At 35.4% G+C, this 22,813-nt stretch overlaps 2 protein-coding genes across 2 annotated transcripts; both read left to right on the forward strand.

Moving 5' to 3' along the window:
- Positions 1-1,889: 1,889 nt before the first annotated feature.
- DEFB113 (defensin beta 113) lies at positions 1,890-2,806 on the forward strand. The gene is made up of 2 exons (XM_016194813.1): positions 1,890-1,947; positions 2,580-2,806. The coding sequence occupies exons 1-2, from the start codon at positions 1,890-1,892 to the stop codon at positions 2,804-2,806; spliced, it is 285 nt and encodes a 94-aa protein (XP_016050299.1).
- A 7,274-nt stretch (positions 2,807-10,080) lies between these two features.
- DEFB114 (defensin beta 114) lies at positions 10,081-16,040 on the forward strand. Its single transcript, XM_016194815.1, has 2 exons — positions 10,081-10,138; positions 15,889-16,040. The coding sequence occupies exons 1-2, from the start codon at positions 10,081-10,083 to the stop codon at positions 16,038-16,040; spliced, it is 210 nt and encodes a 69-aa protein (XP_016050301.1).
- The last annotated feature ends 6,773 nt before the right edge of the window (positions 16,041-22,813 follow it).

Raw genomic sequence — 22,813 nt, forward strand, 5'->3', positions numbered from 1 at the left:
CCACTCCTAAGTATGTATATATATATATATATATATATATATATATATATATATATATATAATGTATGTTCACATATGTAAATAAATATACTCACACATATATATGTACAGTTTCTTCTGTAAGTGGTAATAGAGCTCACAAAGCATATGCATTATTAATGATTCAATGTTTTCAATAAAATGTCAGCTTGATTCTGGAAATATAGTCAAAATTCAGAGTAGGACACAGGGAGGAAGCATTAGTATACTCTCCAATACTCATTTTGTATCATTTAATTTTCATATATCCTACCCAAGGTGGCTAGTTTTATTTTAAATAATTATAAGAAACCTGAGACACAGAACAGAAACATATTTTTCCAAGGTGTACTTAGCCACAAAATAAGAAATCATCATTTATGCTCATATCAGCCCATACTACTATACTGTTTAGTAAAGAGCTTGGGTATACCCATTGAAAGGTATTCCTGTTCTCTTATGCTTAATGGGAATAAGTATTCCATTCTGCATCAATTAGTCAGAGCAAAGTCAGTATAAAGTTCATAATGAAATAGTGTCCACTTAGACTTAGATACCCTCCTCACCTACTTCCTATTACACTCCCCTTACTCACTCCCAAGCTATCCTTATCAAAGCAAGGACTACAATAGCTGAATAAGGACAAAAGACTGGCATACTTTAACGATGATTCTAGTCACTATCAGGCTACCCCATCAGCTGGGACCCCATTCAGGGAGTCATGAGATTGCCAAACAGATATGGCCTAGACCTCGAATAAATCCCTCTCTCCATTGTTACTGGTCATCTCTATTGGGAATGTGATGAGACTGTATAAATGCAAGAAATCATGTAGATGCTTTCATACTCCACACAAAAAGTGTGAAATATTTTTATGATTTTAAAAGATTTACTTTATTTCATATGAGATAAACAGTTTCCAATGACAGATGTCAGGACACAATTCCAGTATATCCTAGCACCAGGGATCAAACTAGAAACCTCAAGCCTATAAGCTGACAAGTTGAGCTATCACCTAGACCTATAACTATAATATTTTATTGTAATAATGTTAGAGTTGTGTTCTATTAATATCTTCTACTTACAGAAAACATGAACTTCAGGAACATTTTCTGGCTTAGATATTATATACAAAGAATAACTTCACATGAGAAAAACCCAGAAAGAAAGTAAAAAAGATAAGACAAGATGAACTCTGGAATCACATTAGCTCAGAGGCCATTTCAGCTCCATCAGTAACTACATGTGCATATAAAGGAAATTGAATAATTATTCTGAACCAGTTTTATCAACTGGAGAATGAGTTTCTATAGAACAAAATTTATTATTATAAGGTGGAGGGTAGATAGCATAATGGTTATGCAAAGAGTCTCTCATGCTTGAGGCTCCAAAGTCCCAGGTTCAATCCCCCGCACCACCATAAGCCAGAGCTGAGCAGTGCTCTGGTTAAAAAAAAATATATATATATATATATGGTATCAAACTAGCAAATCCATGATAAATGAATCAGACATTGCCTGGCTTATTGTAAATGCTTAAAAGTGCATGAGCTGAAAATATTGAAAAATCTTATTACATTTATTCAAGTAAGGAATTCTTGAAGACTTGAAACTTGTTTACTTTTACACATGAAAGTCAGATCACATTTGGCTTACTAAGAGCACAACAAAACTAAGTTTTCTATTTTGCTTAGTGCTATTTCACAATACTTACATGAAAAGTACTCAGTCTTGAAAGGCAGCAGTAATAGAATAGTAATCATCCTGAGAAGGCTATAAATACAAGAGCTAATTGTTCTTTTGTTAGAGACTAGCACAGCTCTTAGACATTTTAAGTTCTGCTTCTACTTCATTCAAGTAACTACATCAACAATGAAGATACTCTATCTCTTCCTGACCTTTATCTTCACTGTGTCTTGTGGTCCAGCAGGTAATAATTGCTAATATGGAAAAGAAGAAAGAGTAAAAATTTTTTTTTTTACTTAATACCTTACTTTGAGGGGAGGAAAGCATACATTATTATTAAGTGACAGCATATAAACTACTTTGAAGTAAAATCACTTTGGTTATTTTGCATGGAAAAAGAAATGAAAAGAACTGATAATGGAGTAGGCAGTGTGGAAATAATTCCCCAAGTTGTGAAAACAAACCCTTTTATTTATATTTTTAAAATTTTATTGTGACTATATATGCTTCTTGAGGCTTTCTCTTTGTAAATACAATTTAATGAATTATATTATAAAGGTTTTCATAATTAAACTTTTCACAAATGACTCAGTAAGTGATGAGGAGGAACAGATAAAATTGGATGTAGATAGATGGCTAGTGAAAACAGATATATAATTTCCTCCATTCCTTAGATACTACTAATGATGCATGCAGAGATTAGAGGTATATTTTTTCCTATTTATTAAAAATTACAGGAGAAAAAACAGATTAATAAACAATTTAGAAGTTGACAAGTTGTAAGGTCTAAATTCTTCAGTATAGTTGCCTAGATATGACATCAGAAACAAGTGACAACACTGTCATAGATTCATGACCATATTTACTTTCCCTTAGTTTCACAGAAAAAAATAAAAGAAGTTGAAATAAGAAAACGAGAATGCTACCTTGTGCATGGCACTTGCAAGACTTCATGCAACAGCTGGGAATATAAATACAATCACTGTGAGACTGAACCCTGCTGTGTTGTACGGAAATACATAAAGCCAATCATTCAGCGTACCACTACAGCATATACAAAAGTAAACTATAATAATAACACACTATATAATGCTACACTGTGATAATACTATTAATAAAAATGAGGTTTTTATTTTAAATAAATCTAATTTAATCTGACCTTTTGGATTGCATAAATATATCACGTCACTTAGTTCATGTTGGCATTTATACTATATTGGCAGTTCTCTTCCATCCACATCATATTATCCACCTTAAAACTTCTCTTTATTTCTAGCTTGTGTATTTACCTTATACACTAACCTCTCTATTTTCTTCTGATCTTGTAGGAGTCAATTATGGTTTATGTTGTCATTACCTAGTTGCAGCAAAAAAATGTAACTGGGCAGACTCTCATGCCAGAGACTCCAAAGTCCCAGGTTCAATCCCCCGCACCACCATAAGCCAGAGCTGAACAGTGTTCTCATGAAAATACATAAATAAATAAATAAATGTAACTGGGTCTTGAACACCACGTTATGTGTTTTAATTAAGTTGTATGATTAAAAAAAGATTATCATTAAGATAACAGTCTAATCAGAATTATAGAAAGTTAAAAACATTATAAAGGTATTTTTCTCATCATAAAACAACACACAACTGCAAGAAACCAAGTGTTAAATGACTTATAGAAAAGTCATTTCCAGCTCTAGCAATCCTAAGATCTTTACCTGACTTTCTTTTCTTTCCTTCTCTCTTATTCTTTTCTTTGTCCTTACCTTTTCTTCTTTTCTAAAGAACTTCTCATCTCTGGTTTATGGTGATGTCAAAATTTAACCTTGGCTTTGATCCTCAGGTATGAATGTCTTTTTGCATGTCATCTCTCTGGCTCCAGAGGTAGTCTTATGATCAGTTCTGAGTATAAGAAGCCAAATCAAGGGTCTCCTCTCTTTGTTCTATTTATGCTATGTCCTTGTCCTTTATTTGTATAAACTTATTGTGTTTTCAATTTTCCATATTCCACATTAATTATATAATTTTATTGAGTTAATTTTAATAAAGTATTTACTTCTTGTATTGATTTAATAATTATCAACAAGACCATAAGATAAGAGGGGTACAATGCGTCACAATTCCCACTACCAGAGCTCCATATCCCATACTCGGCATTGGAAACTTTCCTATTCATTATTGGCTGCAGAAGATCAGAGGTCTGGCTTCTGTAATTGTTTCTCCACTGGACATGGGCACTGGCAGGTCAATCCACACTCCAGGTCTGTCTCTTTCTTTAGTGGAACCAGTCTGGAGAGAGGGGCTCTAGGTCACATTGGTGAGTTCGTCTGACAAGGGAAGTCAGGTTGACATGATGGTAACATCTGCAATTTAATATAAAGTGTTTTTAATGTGACGCCAGAGCCTTGCTTGCACATGTATGATGTTATGATTCTGATAAATAATTTTATATAATGTTACAAATATATATATGCATGTGTGTATGTGTGTGTGTGTGTGTGTTTGTGTGTGTGTAGAGAAATAGAGTGAGAAAGACCACAACTTTGCTCCATCATGCATCTAGTTTTCCCAATGCCAGGACATCCTTTTTTTTTTTTTTTTTTTTTTTTGCCTTCAGGCTTATCACTGGGACTCCGTGCCTGCTCTACAAATCCACTGCTCCTGGAGGCCTTTTATTTTTTTTCCATTTCATTTCCTTTGTCGCCATTATTGTTATTGTTGTTATAGCTGTTGTTGTTATTGGATAGGACAGAGAGAAATCAAGAGAGGAGCAGAAGACAGAGAGAGGGAGAGAAAGATAGATAACTGCAGATCTGCTTCATCATCTGTGAAGTGACTCCCCTGCAGGTGGGTGCCACGACATTCTTATTGCAGTACTCTCATGTAGTGCTGATTTTTGAGCCTTGGATAGAGTGCATGCAAAATAAATAAAATTTGCATTCCACCTGGTGATCTGTCTTCAAGCCTTTAATATAAAATTATTAATCATGAAGATTTACATAAGAAAATACCTGACATTCTTAATGTAACATTTCCACAGAGTATAGTCCTCACTACAGGACAATCTAGAAATTATCTCAGAATTCTGACTGATGAAAGAAAGTACTGAATTTGGATTTAAAAAAAGGATAATCCCATTTCCTTAGAGAAAATTCTGAACAATGGAACATTAATTAAGAAATACAATATGAGGAACAAATATGTAAATAAGCAATTATGACCATGATTTTAGACTTTTCTGCTATACACATAATAAAACTCAGGAAAGAAAAATGTACTCCCATGAGTAATTTGAAGCACCCTTAATTAAAACATAGAAGAGAGAACATCCTTAAATGATGAAATTTTAAAAAGAACTCAAGAAAAGTTTTATAATTTGAGTAGTTACATGTCAAGTTTTTAATAATATATATTTCAAATCATTCTACATTTAAAAATGTTATATAGTGTGAGTAGGAGAGGGACCAGGCAGTAGTACACCTGGTTAAGCACACACATTACTGTGCTCAAGGACCTGGGTTCAAGCCCCTGGTCCCCACCTGAAGGGGGAAAGCTTCACGAGCAATAAAGCAGGGCTGCAGGTGTCTCTCTGTCTCTCTCCCTCTCTATCTCCCCCTTCCCTCTCAGTTTCTCTCTGGTTCTATTCAATAATAATTAAAAATAAAAAGATCGAGTAGGAGAGGCCTAGAGGATAGCAAACCTAGGAGAGTGCAGTAGTAACACCTATGAGGATCCAGATTGGAGCCCCTGGTCCCCATCTGCAGGAGGAAAGCTTCATGAGTAGGAGAGCAGTGCTACAGGAGTCTCCTATTTCTTTTTTTGCTTTTCTTTCATCCTCTATCAAAAAGAAAAAGGAAGGAGGAAAGGAAGGAAGGGGGAAGGGATGGAGGGGAGAAGGGAGGGAGGGAGGAAAGGGAGACATGATGGGCATATACCCCTAATAGATCACTCACTCCATTGTCACTGGTCATCTCCATCAGGAACAGCACAATAGACCCCTTTGTGGGGCCCCATAGGACTTGCCCTCAATGTGGATCAACAATGGTAGAGAATGTTCTATCCTCCGAAGGGAAGCTGGACAATATACTCTATCTACCACATGAGGAAGATGGGTTCTGAAATTGGGGCAACTTGAAATGTTCCTTCTCATAACCATAGAATGTGAGCTCAGACCTACAAGGACGCAGACGTTACATGGGCTCCTGTGCTGAATATAGGCCACAAATCGAATCAATGGGGTTAACAGTCAACAATATTTATACACCTTTCCCATATTTGGGAGCTACTTTCTTCCCTGATACTGCTTTCTAACCCTTTTTCCAGACATGACATCATCTCCCCAGACAATAACCTGGGTAAACATGCATATCAGATGCCAGGCTCAGGAAAAAAGAAGTATAGTCATGGGCCCTTTGGAATATAACTAAAATAGGCCTACTAGCTATCTTCAAATTGGAGACCCCAAATATTCACCTGAACTATTCCAGCCTTTAAATTCATGACTAGTCAACAATGTGTTCGGCTTTATATGTTAACTCTTTTTTCAACCACCAGGTTCCAGATGCCAGCCGGACCTCCCTGGGCAGACAACCCCACCAGTGGAACCCTGCTTCCCCAGAGCTCTGTCCCACTAGGGAAAGAGAGAGACAGGCTGGGACTACGGATCGACCTGCCAACGCCCATGTTCAGCAGGGAAGCAACTACAGAAGCCCGACCTTCCTCCTTCTGCACCCCATAATGACTCTGGGTTCATACTCTGAGAGGGTTAAAGAATAGGAAAGCTATCAGGGGAGAGGATGGGATACAGAGTTCTGGTGGTGGGAATTGTGTGGAGTTGTCCCCCTCTTATCCTGTGGTTTTGTCAGTGTTTCCTTTTTATAAATAAAAATTAAAGAAAAAAAAAAACTCTTTGAAACTAAATTCAAGAAAATGTGCCCAAAATGAAAAAGGAGTCTATGAGAAGGCTATCATTAACAGTCTTATGGACAACAGTAAATTGAATGCACTTCCTCTGGGAACAAATGTGTTCACTTCCACACTTCAACATTGTTAGAGAAAATGCAACAAGAAAGTTAAATAAAGGCAAATAGATTTGGGACTGGTAGACGGCTCATCTGGTAGAGCACACATGTTATCATGCTGACCACATGGGCTGGAGTCTTAGGCATCCACTTTGAAGTACTTAAATAGAAGTTTTGGTACTTGGTGGAGTGGTGTTGTAGTTTCTTCTTCATCTTTCTTCTTCTTCCTCCTCCTCCTCCTCCTCCTCCTCCTCCTCCTCCTACTCCACCTACTCCTCCTCCTCCTCCTCCTCCTCCTCTTCCTCTTCTTCTTCTTCTTCTTCTTCTTCTTCTTCTTCTCCTCCTCCTCTTTCTCCTTCTCCTTCTCCTTCTCCTTCTTCTTCTCCTTCTTCTTCTTTTTTTTCTCTATTCTCCCTTAGGGTGGAAGGAAGTGTATTTTAGAAATGCTCCTAGGAGTCTGCGTCTTATCAATCTTTGCTTGAGCTTGATAGCTAACATAGGGTTAGGCCATAAATATTGTCTGAGAAAATGGTCAGTGTTGAGAATAGAACTAGAAATCAGGATTAGGGCAGAGAGTTTCTAGCAAACCTGAAGAAAATTTATAAATGAAATTAACTGTTTACCACATAAATCTAGCCCATTTCTATTCATATTTAGCACTAGAGCCTGTACAGCCTCCAAGTCCCTATCAGACTGAGCTTACAGTCCATGGTTACAGCTGAGAACATTCTAGGCTGCACTCACTTCAAAGCCAGTCTTCCTTGAGTGGCAGAGTAGGATGATATAACCCGTGATTGTCAAAGAAGAATATTTTCTAAGCAAGATGAAAATTCTTATATTAATAATCAGACAAACTGAAAATAATAAGGTGGGAATATTTTATCCATAAAAGCATTTTTCAATATGTTCTGTATGCACATATAACTATGATAAAATTTTAAGTAAATGAAGGCTAGTTGGACTTATGTAGAAAAGGAGAGTTCCACAAATATTTGTTATATTTGAAAAAAAAAGTAAAATTGCTGATAGAGACATAGTGCTTTTTTTGACAAGTGAATAATCTGAAGAAAATTAATGATAAATAATATATGTAATGATTGTAGATATATGGCCATATATTGGCAAATAGATTTTACTCTAAAACCCACTTTACCCCTGTATTTTTGAAGTCATACTTAATTGATTATCACTGATACAAACATATAGATTACACAGATCCCTTTCTAGGGAAAACTTGATTGAATGTCTCAAAATTTTTAAAGCACAGACCATAGGCTGAGTCTTTGATATGCTGACTCTCTTAAAAGCTTAGACCAGGGGGTACAGAAGCAACCAGTGGCACAGCTATATACAAATAATATCAAAGGACATAAATTATGGTGATGTTGGGTGTGATACAGCAAATCCTAACAAAGGGATATTTCAAAGTGAACCCAATTGCCAAATAATGTGATTATAGCAATAACTATTGCCTTCTTAAGCCCTAAGACAGCAGGAACCTCCCACTTCTTCAATAGAGCCTATATTTCCCCAATCCTGGAACCTCTAGGATGGGGCTCACTTTCCTGCATACTTCTCTCAGTTCATATCAAATGATATCACATCTGCTGATTCCAACCTAATCAACACAACAAATACCATCTTGTTATGATTCACTTCAGACTGTCCAGAGATGTCAGGCATAGAATGCCAACCCTTCAGCCTCATTACTCGGGTGAGACCTTTCCTTTCATAGGATTCTCTAATTCCATTCCAGGTGGTTCACTTCCTAACAAAGTTCCAAAACCTATATATAGACCAGGTCCCATGAGACAGGACATATGCTCACATGTATCCATAAATTAGGGCAAAATTTATACCGGAAAGCAAAAGTACACAATAGTCTGCAGTGAGTCAGTATAAAGTTCATAATGAAATAGTGTCCACTTAGACTTAGATACCCTCCTCACCTACTTCCTATTACACTTCTCTCACTCACTCCCAAGCTATCCTTATCAAAGCAAGGACTGCAATAGCTGAATAAGGGCAAGAGACTGGCATATTTTAACAATGACTCTAGTAACTATCAGGCCTCCCCATCAGCTGGGGCTGTATTTGGAGAGTCCTGAGATTCCCAAACAGACATGATGGGCCTAAAACTCAAATAAATCCCTCTCTCCATTGTTACTGGTAATCTCTAGCAGAAACAATAAAATAGACCCCTTTGTGGGTCCCCATAGGGCCCTGCCCTCAACTTGAATCAACAGTGGTAGAGAATGTTCCATCCTCCAAAGGAAGGCTGGACAACATACTCTATGCTACACCTGAAGAAGATGGGTCCTTATATTGGGGCAGCTTGGGAAGTTCCTGCTCATTAACACAGAATGTGAGCACAGACCTACATGGATGCAGAGGTCACATGGGCTCCTAAGCTGAATATGGACCCCAGATCAGATCAAATCTATGGGTTTACAGTCAACAATATTTATACACCTTTCCCATATTTGGGAGCTACTCTCTTTCCTGATACAGCTTTCTGGTCCTTTTTTTAGCCATGACATCATCTCCCCAGACAATAACTTGAATCCACCTTCATATCAGATTTTAGGCTCAGGGGAAAAAAATAAAACTAGTATAGCCACAGTCCCTTTGGAATATAACTAAAATATTCCTACTAGATAACTATAAAATGGAGACCCCCCCACCGCCAACTCTTCATGTGCACTATTCCAGCTTTTAGGTTCATGATTAGTCAACAACTTGTTTGGCTTTATATGTTAACTCTTTTCAGCCACCAGGTTCCAGATGCCAGCATGATGCCAACCAGACTTCCCTGGACAGACAACCCCACCAATGTGTCCTGGAGCTCTTATTCCACAGAACCCGCCACCACTAGGGAAAGAGAGAGGCAGGCTGGGAGTATGGATCGACCTGTCAACGCCCATGTTCAGCAGGGAAGCAATTACAGAAGCCAGACCTTCCACCTTCTGCACCCCACAATGACCCTGGGTCCATAATCCCAGAGGGTGAAAGAATAGGAAAGTTATCAGGAGCGGGGATGGGATACAGAGTGAGTTTTTTGTGGTGGGTACTGTGTGGAGTTGTATGGTTTTGTCAGTTTCCTTTTTATAAATAAATTAAAATTTAAAAATGTATATAAAAATAGAAATCCCTTTCTAAAAAAATAATTAATATTAAGCATTTTCAACTTGGGTAATTCTTCCCACAATCTGAGTCAGTGGTGCAGAGAAAAGTACACAAAATTAAAACAATTTCCGGATAATGACTTTTGTACTATTAGGAAACTATAAATAGTAAGTGTCTCTTGGGTTTTATGAAACTGTTAGAAACACTATATTGTCTTTCTGCAGATTTATTTCTGCAAAATGAAGATCTCTTATTATTTCCTTTATTTTTTATGCTATGTGACCTTCACTCTACCAGGTAAAATATACATTTTTTATGTTTCTTTGGATAGCATAGATTCTAGATTAAAGCTGAAACTCTAGGTTATGAATAGAAAAAATGAATTTTTGACACAATTCTTCCAATTAAAAAAATTCTGATAATGATGAACCTCACTTTCCTCATTTAGAATAGTATTATACTAATGTATATGATTTTCCTAATTTTGAAAGTTAATATGAATTAAAAGTGAAATGATTTAAGTTGAAATCTTTCACCTTTGGCAGACTTGATTTTTTTAGATATTCAAATAGCAACAAATAAATTTTTCTAGAAATAAAATGGTTTTTACTAATAAAAATATATTCATGATGTAATTTTACATTTCCATTGATAGAAAGCATAGGTCACCTTAATGACTACATCACTCAAGATTGTGATTCTCTGGATATATATGTATATGTATATATATAGAGAGGGGGGGTAATCTTGAGTAAAACAATTTTTTATTTAAAAAGGTTTGTGTAAGTATGCTTTATATAATAGGAATAGTAGAGTCGTATCAGTTATATATGAATTGATATGTATTGAATTCCCTGATATACAGCTTTGAAACTTGGAGTGTAACATCTGTATGCCCAGATAAGATGGTAAAGAGAAGAGAGGAAGTTGAAAAGTAAATATATATTTAGCACAGTCAAGCGTACTTCATAAAATAGAATACTGATATATAATCTGATCTTCCAGAGAACATTACAATATGGTCAGTGCTTGTCTCTTTAAAAAATATATTATATGTATTTATGATTTTTTAATTTGATAGGACAGAGAAAGCTGAATGAATGTAGGAGATAGATTTAAAGAGAGAGAGAAAAAGAAACACCTGCAGCACTCCTTCACCACTTGTGAAGCTTCCGTCTTGCAGGTAGGGTCTGCATGTTAATGGGTTCAATTAAATGTGCCATGACCTACCCTACCCCCACCTCTCCCCTGCTATTGACATAGAAAGAGAAGTTTTCAAAGGTGGGGATAGATAGCATAACGGTAATGCAAAGAAATTCTCATGCCTGAGGCACCAGTGTCCCAAGTTCTATCCCCTGTACCATCACAAGCCAGAGCTGGTCAGTGCTCTGGAAAAAAATTGAGAGAAAGAGAGAGAATTTTTCAAAGTCACACCAGCACCATTATGTGTGACAAAATGAATATTAATCCAGTCTGCTCATATAGCAGAATGCTTGTTCTTCCTAATTCATGTGCTTCCTATAGAAGACACTGAGTTGAGAGAAGACACCATAATAAGTTGATCAAAAGCAATGAAGTTTAGGTTACATGGAAGTTTAGGTTAACTTCAGATATATTGGATCTACATCATCATTGCGAACACTAGAGGCAAATTTGTAAGTGCTTGTGTGTGCATGGCACTAGGACCTTGTACCATATGTTACATCTTTAAGAAGGCACTTGAGCTTCCCCAGTGTCATTGTGCACTCATGTGGGCAGGGTTTGACCCTAGACTCCTAAGTTAAGGCTATAAATATACTTTGTCTATGACTATAACCACCAACTTTCCTTTAACTTTCAATCATTCAGAGAAATAACATGAAGGTATAAATTGATTACCAGGAAAGAGAGAATGTTCTATATTTGGTATCTGATAGAACACAAAAAAGAAAGAATAATAATGTTTTCTTAGTGGCCTGTTTTGAGGAAGTTCATAAAACAGTAGGAATCAGTTGCACAACAGTGCGAGTTGGCTGATAAAACCTTACAATCACAAAAAGTAACAACTCAAAATGATTCAATTTAAATGAATATTTGGTGAAGGTTAAAATTTGGTGATAGTAACAAAGTGATACTATCCTGGGAAAATCAATTAAATAAAATCAATAGATTCCATAAGGATTGGAGGTGGCACACCTAGCAGAGAGAAGAGAGGGGAAGGGAAGGGAGAGGAGAGTTGGGGAGGAGAGAAAAGACAGAGAGGAGAGGAGAGGAGGATGCCTGTTGGGAGCAGTGGATTTGTAGTACAGTCAGTGAGTTCCAGACATAACCCTGGTGGCAATAAATAGTTCACTGCTAACAATAGCTAAAACGTGAATAAGCAGTATTTTAGAAGAACTACAGGCACAAAATAATGTAGAATTCAAAGTTATCTTGCCAGCAAAAAGAATAGTTTATATTAAAGATCTAGTGTTACTTTGCAGTTGTTGGGGAAGTGTTTGTAACTGCATGTTGTATTGTATCATTAATTTCAAAAGGCTTTTCAAAATTTAAAAGAAATAATGTTGGCAAAAGTGTTTATCTCAATAAATACAGTAACTGCAATATATAAAAGAAACATAAGTAGAAAGGAGAAAAAGGACATAAGAAAAGTAGAAGAGGAGAAACAATAAAAGATAGAGTTCAAGAATGCAAGTTCTAAAGTTGTCTCAAAACAGGTCATGAAGCACAAACAGAAAAAAAATATATGGTGACAATGTTTGCTTTTCCTTTTCTTTAATTCGGGAAAGGTATGGATCACAGTATGGTTACTGATACAATTACGATGACAGGTTATTGAAAAACACTCACTCACAACTTGGGTTCCTTCCCACCATCGTGCAGCAAGACTCCAAAGTGTCCCTGCTCCCAACCTACTCCTTCTTCCCCAAAGTCCTTGGCTTTAGTGCAATGCACACAAAATGCAGGTCAAGTTTTACTTGTACTTTCCTTTTCTGTCCTTGTCTAAATTCCACCCTCGAATGAGATCATCCAGTAATTATTCTTCTCATTTTGTCATATCTCATTTAAACTTTATGTCATATTTCATGGCAAACGGTAGGTAGAGTCTAAAGTAGTGAAGATAAGATAATCACCTATGTTGAAATGTTGATGAGCACTTGTCCTAGAGTTCTAAGCTTAGCTAGGTTTAAAGTCAGTCACTAAGAAAATTTGGTTATTTGATAAACATGATAAAACCATGGGGGGGTGAACTCCATAAAAATATATAGATAATTCAAAGTAGCCACAATCATTAATTAACTAATTTCCCATAAAGATTTCTGTTCGAGCCCCTTGCTCCCCGCCTGCAGGGAGGTCACTTCACAAGGGGTGAAGCAGGTCTGAAGGTGTTTATCTTTCTCTCCCCCTCTCTGTCTTCTCCTCCTCTCTGTCCTATCCAACAACAATGACAGCAATAACAACAACAATGATAACAAGGGCAACAAAAGGGGGTAAATAGCCTCCAGGAGCAGTGAATTCATAGTGCAGGCACTGAACCCTAGCGATAACCCTGGAGGCAAAAATTAAAATAGTAAAATAAGATAAAAAACATTAGTAAACTTTGAAACTAAATAGATCATAAGGTTGTACAGCAAGGTGATTAAAATTATATTGTATTTTATGTTTGACATTTAAATAGAGAAGATATTAATTTTTCTCACCAAAAATTTAAAAAAAAAACTTTAGCAAAGATATAAAGTAAGGGGCATAAAAGAAAAATGTATAATATATCTTAATATGTTAACATAGGAGTCATATTAATCATGTAAGGTCATTACAAATTCATGATAATTCACTTAAAACATGCATGTAATAAGTTCCTTAAAATTCCTATAAATATGACCAAGAAGAAAAACAAATATGTGAATGCCTTTAAATTCATTAAGGTAATTGAATTCATAACTATGTCCCTACAAAGAAAACACCAAACACACATGATTTTACTGTTTAATTTTACTAAAAATTTAAGGAAACAAAGGCAACCAATGATACGTTTTTTTCAGAGAAAATAAAATGAAAGTGTGTTACTTTTCTATCACTTTTACTGGGGAGCGTAAACTGTTTTCAGAACAACATAAGTTGCATAAGGGTGCAACTTCTCATCTCCTTATGATAAATGCCTACAGAATTCTACCCCAATTTGGTAGCTAGAAATTATCTATTGATAAATTTACATTTAATTTAATTTGAAAAATCCCAAAATAATAAATGGAGAAATGAGAGTCTTTTCAACAAATGGTGCTGGGAAATTGGGTTGAAACCTGTAGAAGAGTAAAACTGAAATACTACATTTCACCACAGACGAAAGTAAATTCCAAATGGATCAAGGACTTGTATATTAGAACCGAAACAATCAAGTACTTAGAAGAAAATATTGGCATAACTCTTCCATCTAAGTCTTATAGGCATCTTCGATAACTCAAGTCCATTGCAAGGAAGACTAAGACAAAGATAAAGCAATGGAACTACATCAAATTGAAAAGTTTCTGCAAAGCAAATGAAGACACCACCCAAAGAGATTCCTTACAGAATAGGATATCTTTATAAGCCATATATCAGACAAAAGGCTAATATCCAAATAAAGAGCTCACCAAACAACAACAAAATGACCCCATCCAAAAGTCGGGAGAGGATTTGAACAGATTATTCATCAAAGAGGAGATCCAAAAATATATGGAGGAAAAAATGCTCCAAGTCATTGATAGTAAGAGAAATACAAATAAAGACAACAATCAGATCCTATTTAATTCCTGTGAGAATGTTATACATCAGAGAAAATAGTAACAACAAATGCTGGAGAGGCTTTGAGGGTAAAGGAACCCTCCTTCACTGCTGGTGAGAATGTAAATTGTATTAAGAGAAGCCCAGGCAATGTGGTGTCTCTCTCTGTCTAAATGAAAAAAAAAAAAAAAAAAAAAACTCCTGGGAGCAGTGAAATTGGGCATACATTAGACTTCCAGCTATGAATAGAAAAAAAAAGCAAAAGTCAATGAATATCTAAAAAGAAATTGAAAGAAAAATATTATTTATTCACAACTGATATATACATACACACATATATAGTAAATGTTACAATACTTGATGCAAATTTGCATATCACAATCTCAAAATATAACATTTTAAATATGTCCTTGTTGAAAGCATAAGTAGATTGTCAAAATATAATATCAAGAGACTATTATGTAGTGCTAAAACATCTCTAACCTTGAAGAAAATAATATATGTCATAAATTTTAATCATATATCAATTGAAAACAAGTTTCAGGCCTCTGTAGTGATGCACCCAGTAGAGGTCAAGTGTTATACTGCACAAAGAACTGCCTTTAAGTCCCAGGTCCCCACTTGTAGAATAAGAATCTTCATAAGAAGTAAAGCAGTGGGGGCTGGGTGGTAGCACAGTGGGTTAAGAGCACATGGCACTAAGCTCAAGGAAGGCATAAGAATCATAGTTCCAGCTCCAGGCTCCCCACCTGCAGGGGAGTCACTCACTTCACAGGCTGTGAAGCAGGTCTACAGGTGTCTATCATTCTCTACCCCTCTCTGTCTTCCCGTCCTCTCTCGATGTCTCTCTGTCCTATCCAACAACAACGACAGCAATAATGGCAACAACAATAACAATGATACACAACAAGGGCAACAAAAAAAAAAGAGGGAAAATAGCCTATAGGAGCAGTGAATTCATAGTGCAGGCACCGAGCCCCAGATAACCCTGGAGACAAAAAGAAAAAAGAAGTAAAACAGGTGTCTCTCTTTCCCCCCATCTCTGCCTTCCTTCCTAGTTTCTCCTCTATCAAAATATAAACTAAAAAATACAAAGAAAACAAATTTATATTGTATGTTGTGTCTATGTATGCCATTGCAACTTTTATATATATATATATATATATATATATATATGCAATATTTTTGGTGTCTGTTTTTGTAAATTTTCAAATTTGTTACGTTGTATACAAACAATTTTTGTAATTATAAATTATGTATTCCTGAATTAAAAATCAGTAATTCCAGTTATTCTCCTTTTACTATAGCCAAATCTTCCTTGGTGGATCCGGATCAATGTTCAAAATATATGGGTTACTGTAAGAGAAGATGTGCTGAAAATGAAAAAAGGATTGATATATGTCTATCGCCAAGTAAAATCTGCTGTGTTGAGAGGATGGTGGATGATAATATATTTTGAAAGGGAAAATATACATCTGTCCAAAGAAATTATCTTTGACCAGTACAGAGCTTATAGTTATGTAACCATAAAACAGGAAATAAATAATTAAATACATAATCTATATTGGTATCTTCTTTTGTAGATGTGAGTTATGCATTCTGTTAAATTTGGCAGGATCTTTCTTATTTTCTCTAAATTAGAGATTTTATATAGACATGTCTTGTGTACCATGCTCAGTTCTCAGCATCACTATAAGTCAGAGCTGAGCAGTGCTCTGGTTTCCATCATTAAAAATAAATAAGTGGGGACTGAGTGGTGGCTCACCTCGTTGAGCACACATATTACAGTGTTCAAGGGCCCGGGTTCAAGCCCCAGTCCCCACCTGCAGGGGGAAAGCTATGCCAGTGATAAAGCAATGTTGCAGGTGTCTCTCTGTCTCTCTTCTTCTCTATCTCCCCCTACCCTCTTGATTTCTGGCTCTCTCTATCCAATAAAAAAATTAGGGTAATTAAAAAATTAAAAAATAAATATATGTAAAAAATAAGAAAGAAATCTATGAAATGTTTCGGAGATAAAGAACAAATTGAAAATGTTAAATACAATAAAAAATAATTCCCAACATTTACATTTAAATGTTGAAAAACTGGATTTGAGGAATAGTGGCAACAACATAGATGTTTAAAAACAGTGTGATTAGATAGTAAAACCAAAACTCAGAGAAAAATTTGTAAGAAAAACAAACCAACAAAAACATTAGATGAAGGTCAGGGATATGAGTCAGCAGGTAGAATGCATAAGACTCCAGGTGCAGCCTTCTCATCAGGTATTAAAAGTTGTGCACCTCTCTCTCTTATCCTTCTTATGAAGTAAATAAGTAAATCTCTAAAATTAATTAATTAAACCAAAGTCAGGTGACAGTATATGCCCACATATCTTATATAAAAGGGTAAAGGAGCAAATTCTTATGAAGTAAATCTCTAAAATTAATTAATTAAACCAAAGTCAGGTGTCAATATATGCCCACATATCTTATATAAAAGGGTAAAGGAGGGGGTCAGAGTAAAGGAAGGGGTCAACAGGGAGTCAGGCAGTGGTGCACAAGGACTATGTAAGGATCAGGATTTGAGACCCTGGCTCCCCACCTGCAGGGGACGGGTCACTTTCCAAGCAGTGAAGCTGGTCTGCTGGTGTCTACCTTTCTCTCCCCCTTTGTCTTCTCCTCCTCTCTCTATTTCTCTCTGTCCTATCCAACAACCACAATAACAATACAGTAACAACAGCAAAATGGAAAAAAATGACCACCAGAAGCAGTAGATTTGTAATACAGGCACTGAGCCACAGAGACCCTAGAGGCAAAAAATAAAATAAAAATAAATAAACGGGTAAAGAAAAAGCAAAAAAATGTCAATAGCTTGAAGACCTTTGTGAAATCTGTATCTGAGTAAAGAAATGAAATATAAGGAAATATGACTTTTTGGTATATCTGAGAAAAGAGGAAACTTGAATGTCAAGAGCATTTCATTGGGAAGGATGGCATGCTAGTTGTGTTTTCCAGTTCAATACCGTGTGAATGAAAGAAGTAATTAGTCAACGGATTATTTAATTCACCAGCTTTAAGTTTTAAAAAAATAACCAAAAACCCATTATATGATTTCAAAATTTGGTAGATTTAAGTGAATATTCCATTCACTCATTCATTTATTCTTTTATCTGGAAGTACTTATTGAGAATCAGGAACTATTATAGGCAGTGGAAGGACAGCAATGGGAAAAAAAAATTTTTTAAGTGGCTATTTTATTGTTATATTATACTTGGACAAAACAGAATATAAATAAAGTTTATGGCTTATCAGTCAATATAACTATAATGGTGAAAATAAACTCAGCAAGATAAAAGAATAAGGAGTGTGTGTGTGTGTGTGTGTGTGTGTGTGTGTGTGTGTGTGTGTGTGTGTGTGTTTGAGAGGGGGTCAGAGTCATGAAGGTCTATTTTATTTGTAACAGAAGGAATAACCAGAAATGTAGAATTATATCTTAATGGAGATGGGGTACAGACCAATTAACTAATTAAATAAATAATATTAAATGCAGTGAAGAAAGGAAACATGAGTTCAGAAGCATGGCAGGTCTGTTTGAGAAATGAATATAAGCTAGCATAAGAATTATGGACTTACTATGACTGGGATAAACATTTAAAAAAAAAAAAAAAAAAAACCACAAACCACAGAAGAAAGTGGTCTAATACACCACATTAAAAGATAAGAATCTGTGCAACTTTTAGACATCAGTAGCTTATTTCCTTTTCATAGCACTTTAATAAACATAAAAAGTAAAGATCAAATTCTTATATTTAAACTCTTCAAGTTTTCTGTAGGAAATTCCAATTGATATGGAATTTCATAGACAACCAGTTGTTAGTAGTAATAATAAATGCATTGTCCACTGCTTTTGCCCTAGGCTGTGCTAAATGTCTGATAAACATGAATGATTATATCCATATCACTACAAAGACAGCATAAAAATGCTTTTGCTGCCTCCCACTTAAATACTCCCACTTAAATACTTAAATTTCATTTTCTTAAATCATAAAGATTCCTATCCTCTTCACATTATTTTTCCTTCTGACCCCATAGTTACCAGGTAAAATCCAAATGTTAAATTAGTGGGTAGAGAAGGAAATCTTGATCAACATTAACTAGTGATAAAGGAGTTACTAAATTGTCAAAAGTAGTTTGTGGTAGTCTTAAAAGAGTGAACCACAAAGAAAAGACTATTTATTTTACTAAAAAGTCAGGCTCCTGTAAGCCATGTCATTGCAGGAGACAGTTTAAAGAGTTTATCAAATGCTTTCTCTTAGTATAGGCTGTCTATCTGGAAAAACAGATTGGATGTGATATTAAAATATAACTACCCAGATTCTTAAAGAATAAAAGGGATTGTGTGTCCAGTTCAGCAACAATGAGCAATGAGCTTCCCACTAATTTATACTGAATGATAATTTAGGCTGCATTATGTTACACAATTTGTTTTAAGAATTTTTTTTTGGGGGGGGGCTGTTGTCTGTTGTGAAGAGTCTTGTGGGAAAAAGTGAACAAAACTTCTGAAAAGTAATAATCCAAATACTTTTTATCAGATTTATGAGTCATGGAAGAAAATGATTTACTGACTGTTCCCTTGTTCTATAGGGTTACCAGTTAGAATAAGTGATGCAAATGACCTTTGGCTTTTAAATCTTCCCAAACACAGACAATGAATTTGTAAGACCAAAGGGTTACTTTGAGGTTGTAAACAGCTTCTCCTTTACATATTAAAAATGCTGTTTGACAAAGAACCTCCTTTTACTTAAGTGAAACTATCAAAATTTAATTAGATATCTTCTTTTTTTCGTTTGAAAATACATTCATTTTCTGTGCATGTAACTTACCTGTGTATACCAAATCAAAGACACTTGAAAGCAGAAGTCAAGCAGTTATCAGAGAAATCTAATGTCATTTTCCAGGACTTAGATTCCTCAGTTAGATTCTGGATAACCTTTAAAACAAATTTATTTTCTTACTATACTTTGAAAAAAGAAAAAGCATTCTCATTTTTTAAAACTTTATATTTTAACAGGTTTGAAGTCTAAAATATTTTAATGAATATGAAAAATGTGTTTATACAATGATTAATATTAATCAGATAATAAATTATGCATGTCTTTAGAGCTACTGATATCTGAGCTTAGAGTTGATTTCTGAGAATTGTTGACCATGTGTCTATCAGTTTATTTTTATTTAAATACTTTTAACATCAGTTTCATCAACTGTGAATTACTGATAAGTGTAGTAATTAAGTATATACTTCATAGTGTTTTCATGAGAATTAGTGATCTGTAAATATACAAGGCTTCTACTATAGACTATAATATCCTTTTATTATAGTATTATAATTATCTTCATGTTTTACTGAAAGATTTAAGGTTGTAATCTTTGATGCCTTCTTTTGAAAGAAGAAACTCTAAAATCTGCTGTTAGAGACAATGCAGGCAGTATATACTCCGCTGGATTTTCACATTTGGCTTACATGTTCTCCTTTTTAAACCTCTTTATTCATCTCTGATAGATTTTGAGAGATATGTATGCAAAAAATCTGTTTGACATATCTCAGGTTATGAGAGAAATAACATTTTCCTAGGAAGGATCAACATAAGGATCCCGGTTCGAGCCCCCAGTAGCCCACTTGCAGGGGGTCGCTTTACAGGTGGTGAAGCAGGTTTGCAGGTGTCTATCTTTCTCTCCCCCTCTGTCTTCCCTTCCTCTCTCCATTTCTCTCTGTCCTATCCAACAACAAAGACATCAATAATGACAACAATAATAACTACAACAACAATAAAAAACAAGGGCAACAAAAGGGAAAATAAATACATATTTAAAAAAAAAAACACCAAAAACCTGTAGGATGTTCTGATTTAGGAGTGGTCAAGAACTTCAATATTTTATACTACTTGAACTCCACATCCAGCTCCTTGCAGCACAGTGAAACCAAGTGCTTTGGCAACAAGATGGGCTTTGAGTACATTAAAATACTTGAATACCTAAATATGTTGAACAAAATGTTCAAATAGTTTGAATTTGTAATTTAAAAGAATTTCCTCGTATGGAAATTATGAGGAACTAGAGCTATGTTCTGTCTTTCTAAACTTTCAGCAATTTAAATTGGATTAAAATTAGGTTTTCTTTCACTAACCTCAGACCAGTTTTTTTTTTCCTTAACATACAGAATTAGTATATAAGACAAGCACATTTGGATAACTACCTCCGTTTATGTTCTCATGATTTATTTCTGTTCCTCACATAAAACATATGAAAATCTTCATGATATTTCAGTGTCTTCAGACACCTAAGAGATACGTGTCTGTACAAGGTTTCACCTAAAAGTTAAAACATTTGCAGTTTCTTCTTTGCATAAATAAGAATTTTTATATGATGCAGTTGTTGTTATCTAGAGAAAGGCTATTAGTTGTTTTTGTTACCAGTGGGAGAATGCTAATTTAAAATTCCCACTTAAATAATGCTAGTCTTTCTCATACTGGTGCTTGACAGCTGTCATTTTCTGTTATTTGTAAATTCCAATTAACTCAACATACATCCTTCACACCCCTCATGTGGGACAGTATAATTTGAGGATACATGTCTTTTCCCTCTGGCATCAAAGGAAATAAATAACATCCACCTAAATAATACAAATAAAGGAGACATAATTTTATACAGTGGAAAGGTGATCCCATATGGACTAAAATATATAACAAAAGATCATTATAATACAAGCTCAAAGTTTCTCCTGTAAAGGCTAGTAACTTAAAGCAGCAGAAAATAAAGGCTAAAGTAATTTCACTGAAATAAGAGAGAAAAAATAATTAAAATTATAAGTGTCATGAACTCTACCAGAGTAGATCTTACATGATAAGAGCCTAAGAAAAGAAGGAAGAACACTAATCTTTTTTTTTTTTTTTTCTCCTCCTCCAGGGTTATTGCTGGGCTCGGTGCCTGCACCATGAATCCACCGCTCCTGGAGGCCATTTTTTTCCCCCTTTTGTTGCCCTTGTAGCCTCGTTGTGGTTATCATTATTGCCCTTGTTGACGCAATTCGTTGTTGGATAGGACAGAGAGAAATGGAGAGAGGAGGGGAAGACAGAGAAGGGGAGAGAAAGATAGACACCTGCAGACCTGCTTCACCGCCTGTGAAGCGACTCCCCTGCAGGTGGGGAGCCGGGGGCTCGAACCGGGATCCTTACGCTGGTCCCTGCACTTTGTGCCACATGCGCTTAACCCACTGCGCCACCGCCCGACCCCCAAGAACACTAATCTCATATCTCCTATTTTTGTGACTTCAAATTGACCATTGCATCAGATACTTTTACACTGAGAATCTCTCTCCATTAGTACAGCATTTAAAAATCTAACTTTTTTCTTAAAGAGCTAAAACTTTAGTTTCTACTGGGGACTGGTGTGAATTCATTTGTTGTTACAAGGTTGAATACTTAATAGAAGGGAGAATTCTAAGAAAAGAATACACATGGGAGTCTGGCAGTAGCGCAGTGGGTTAAGTGCACGTGGCGCAAACCGCAAGGACAGGTAAGGATTCCAGTTCAAGCCCCTGGCTCTCCACCTGCAGGGGAGTCCTTTCACAGGCGTGAAGCAGGTCTGCAGATGTCTTTCTCCCCTCCTCTCTCCATTTCTCTCTGTCCTGTCTAACAACGATGACATCAATAACAACAACAATAATAACTACAACAGTGAAAAACAACAAGGGCAACAAAAGGGAAAATAAATATATATAAAAAGAATACACATGTTGATCAATGCCACCCTTTTCTACTGTGTCTAAGACTAGTCATGAATCATATCATTGGCATATTCAGGATTTCTGTTCCTTAACCAGGCTTAGATCCTTTGTATGTGTTCAAAAACTCTTATATCCCAATATTTGCTTATTTTAGGGTATCTTCATTCTTTTTCTAAAAGGAGAACTCTGAAGATAAAAGTATGATAACAATTTAAATGAAATGAACGAACTATTTTATCTGGTTTTAAATCCCAATATAAACAAATATTTAAGCATTTTAATTCTTTTGAAGTAGAGAAAAAAATCCAGTAGTCATAGAATATATAGCCACTGCAAGGTCACTCTAAGATATATTCTAATAATATCTAGTTTATTTTAATTTATTTATTATTTTTGTTTCAGATTTTTTTAAATATTTATTTATTCCCTGTTGTTGCCCTTGTTGTTTTATTGTTGTAGTTATTGATG

This window comes from Erinaceus europaeus, chromosome 4 (assembly GCF_950295315.1).
Source record: "Erinaceus europaeus chromosome 4, mEriEur2.1, whole genome shotgun sequence".
NCBI classification, from domain to species: Eukaryota; Metazoa; Chordata; class Mammalia; order Eulipotyphla; family Erinaceidae; genus Erinaceus; species Erinaceus europaeus.

Excerpts from the sequence above, each read along its gene's own strand:
- DEFB114 (XM_016194815.1), top strand. The coding sequence starts at position 10,081 with ATGAAGATCTCTTATTATTTCCTTTATTTTTTATGCTATGTGACCTTC. Across the intron at positions 10,139-15,888 it reads TGTGACCTTCACTCTACCAG|CCAAATCTTCCTTGGTGGAT; the intron begins GTAAAATATACA and ends CTTTTACTATAG.
- DEFB113 (XM_016194813.1), top strand. The coding sequence starts at position 1,890 with ATGAAGATACTCTATCTCTTCCTGACCTTTATCTTCACTGTGTCTTGT. Across the intron at positions 1,948-2,579 it reads TGTGTCTTGTGGTCCAGCAG|TTTCACAGAAAAAAATAAAA; the intron begins GTAATAATTGCT and ends ACTTTCCCTTAG.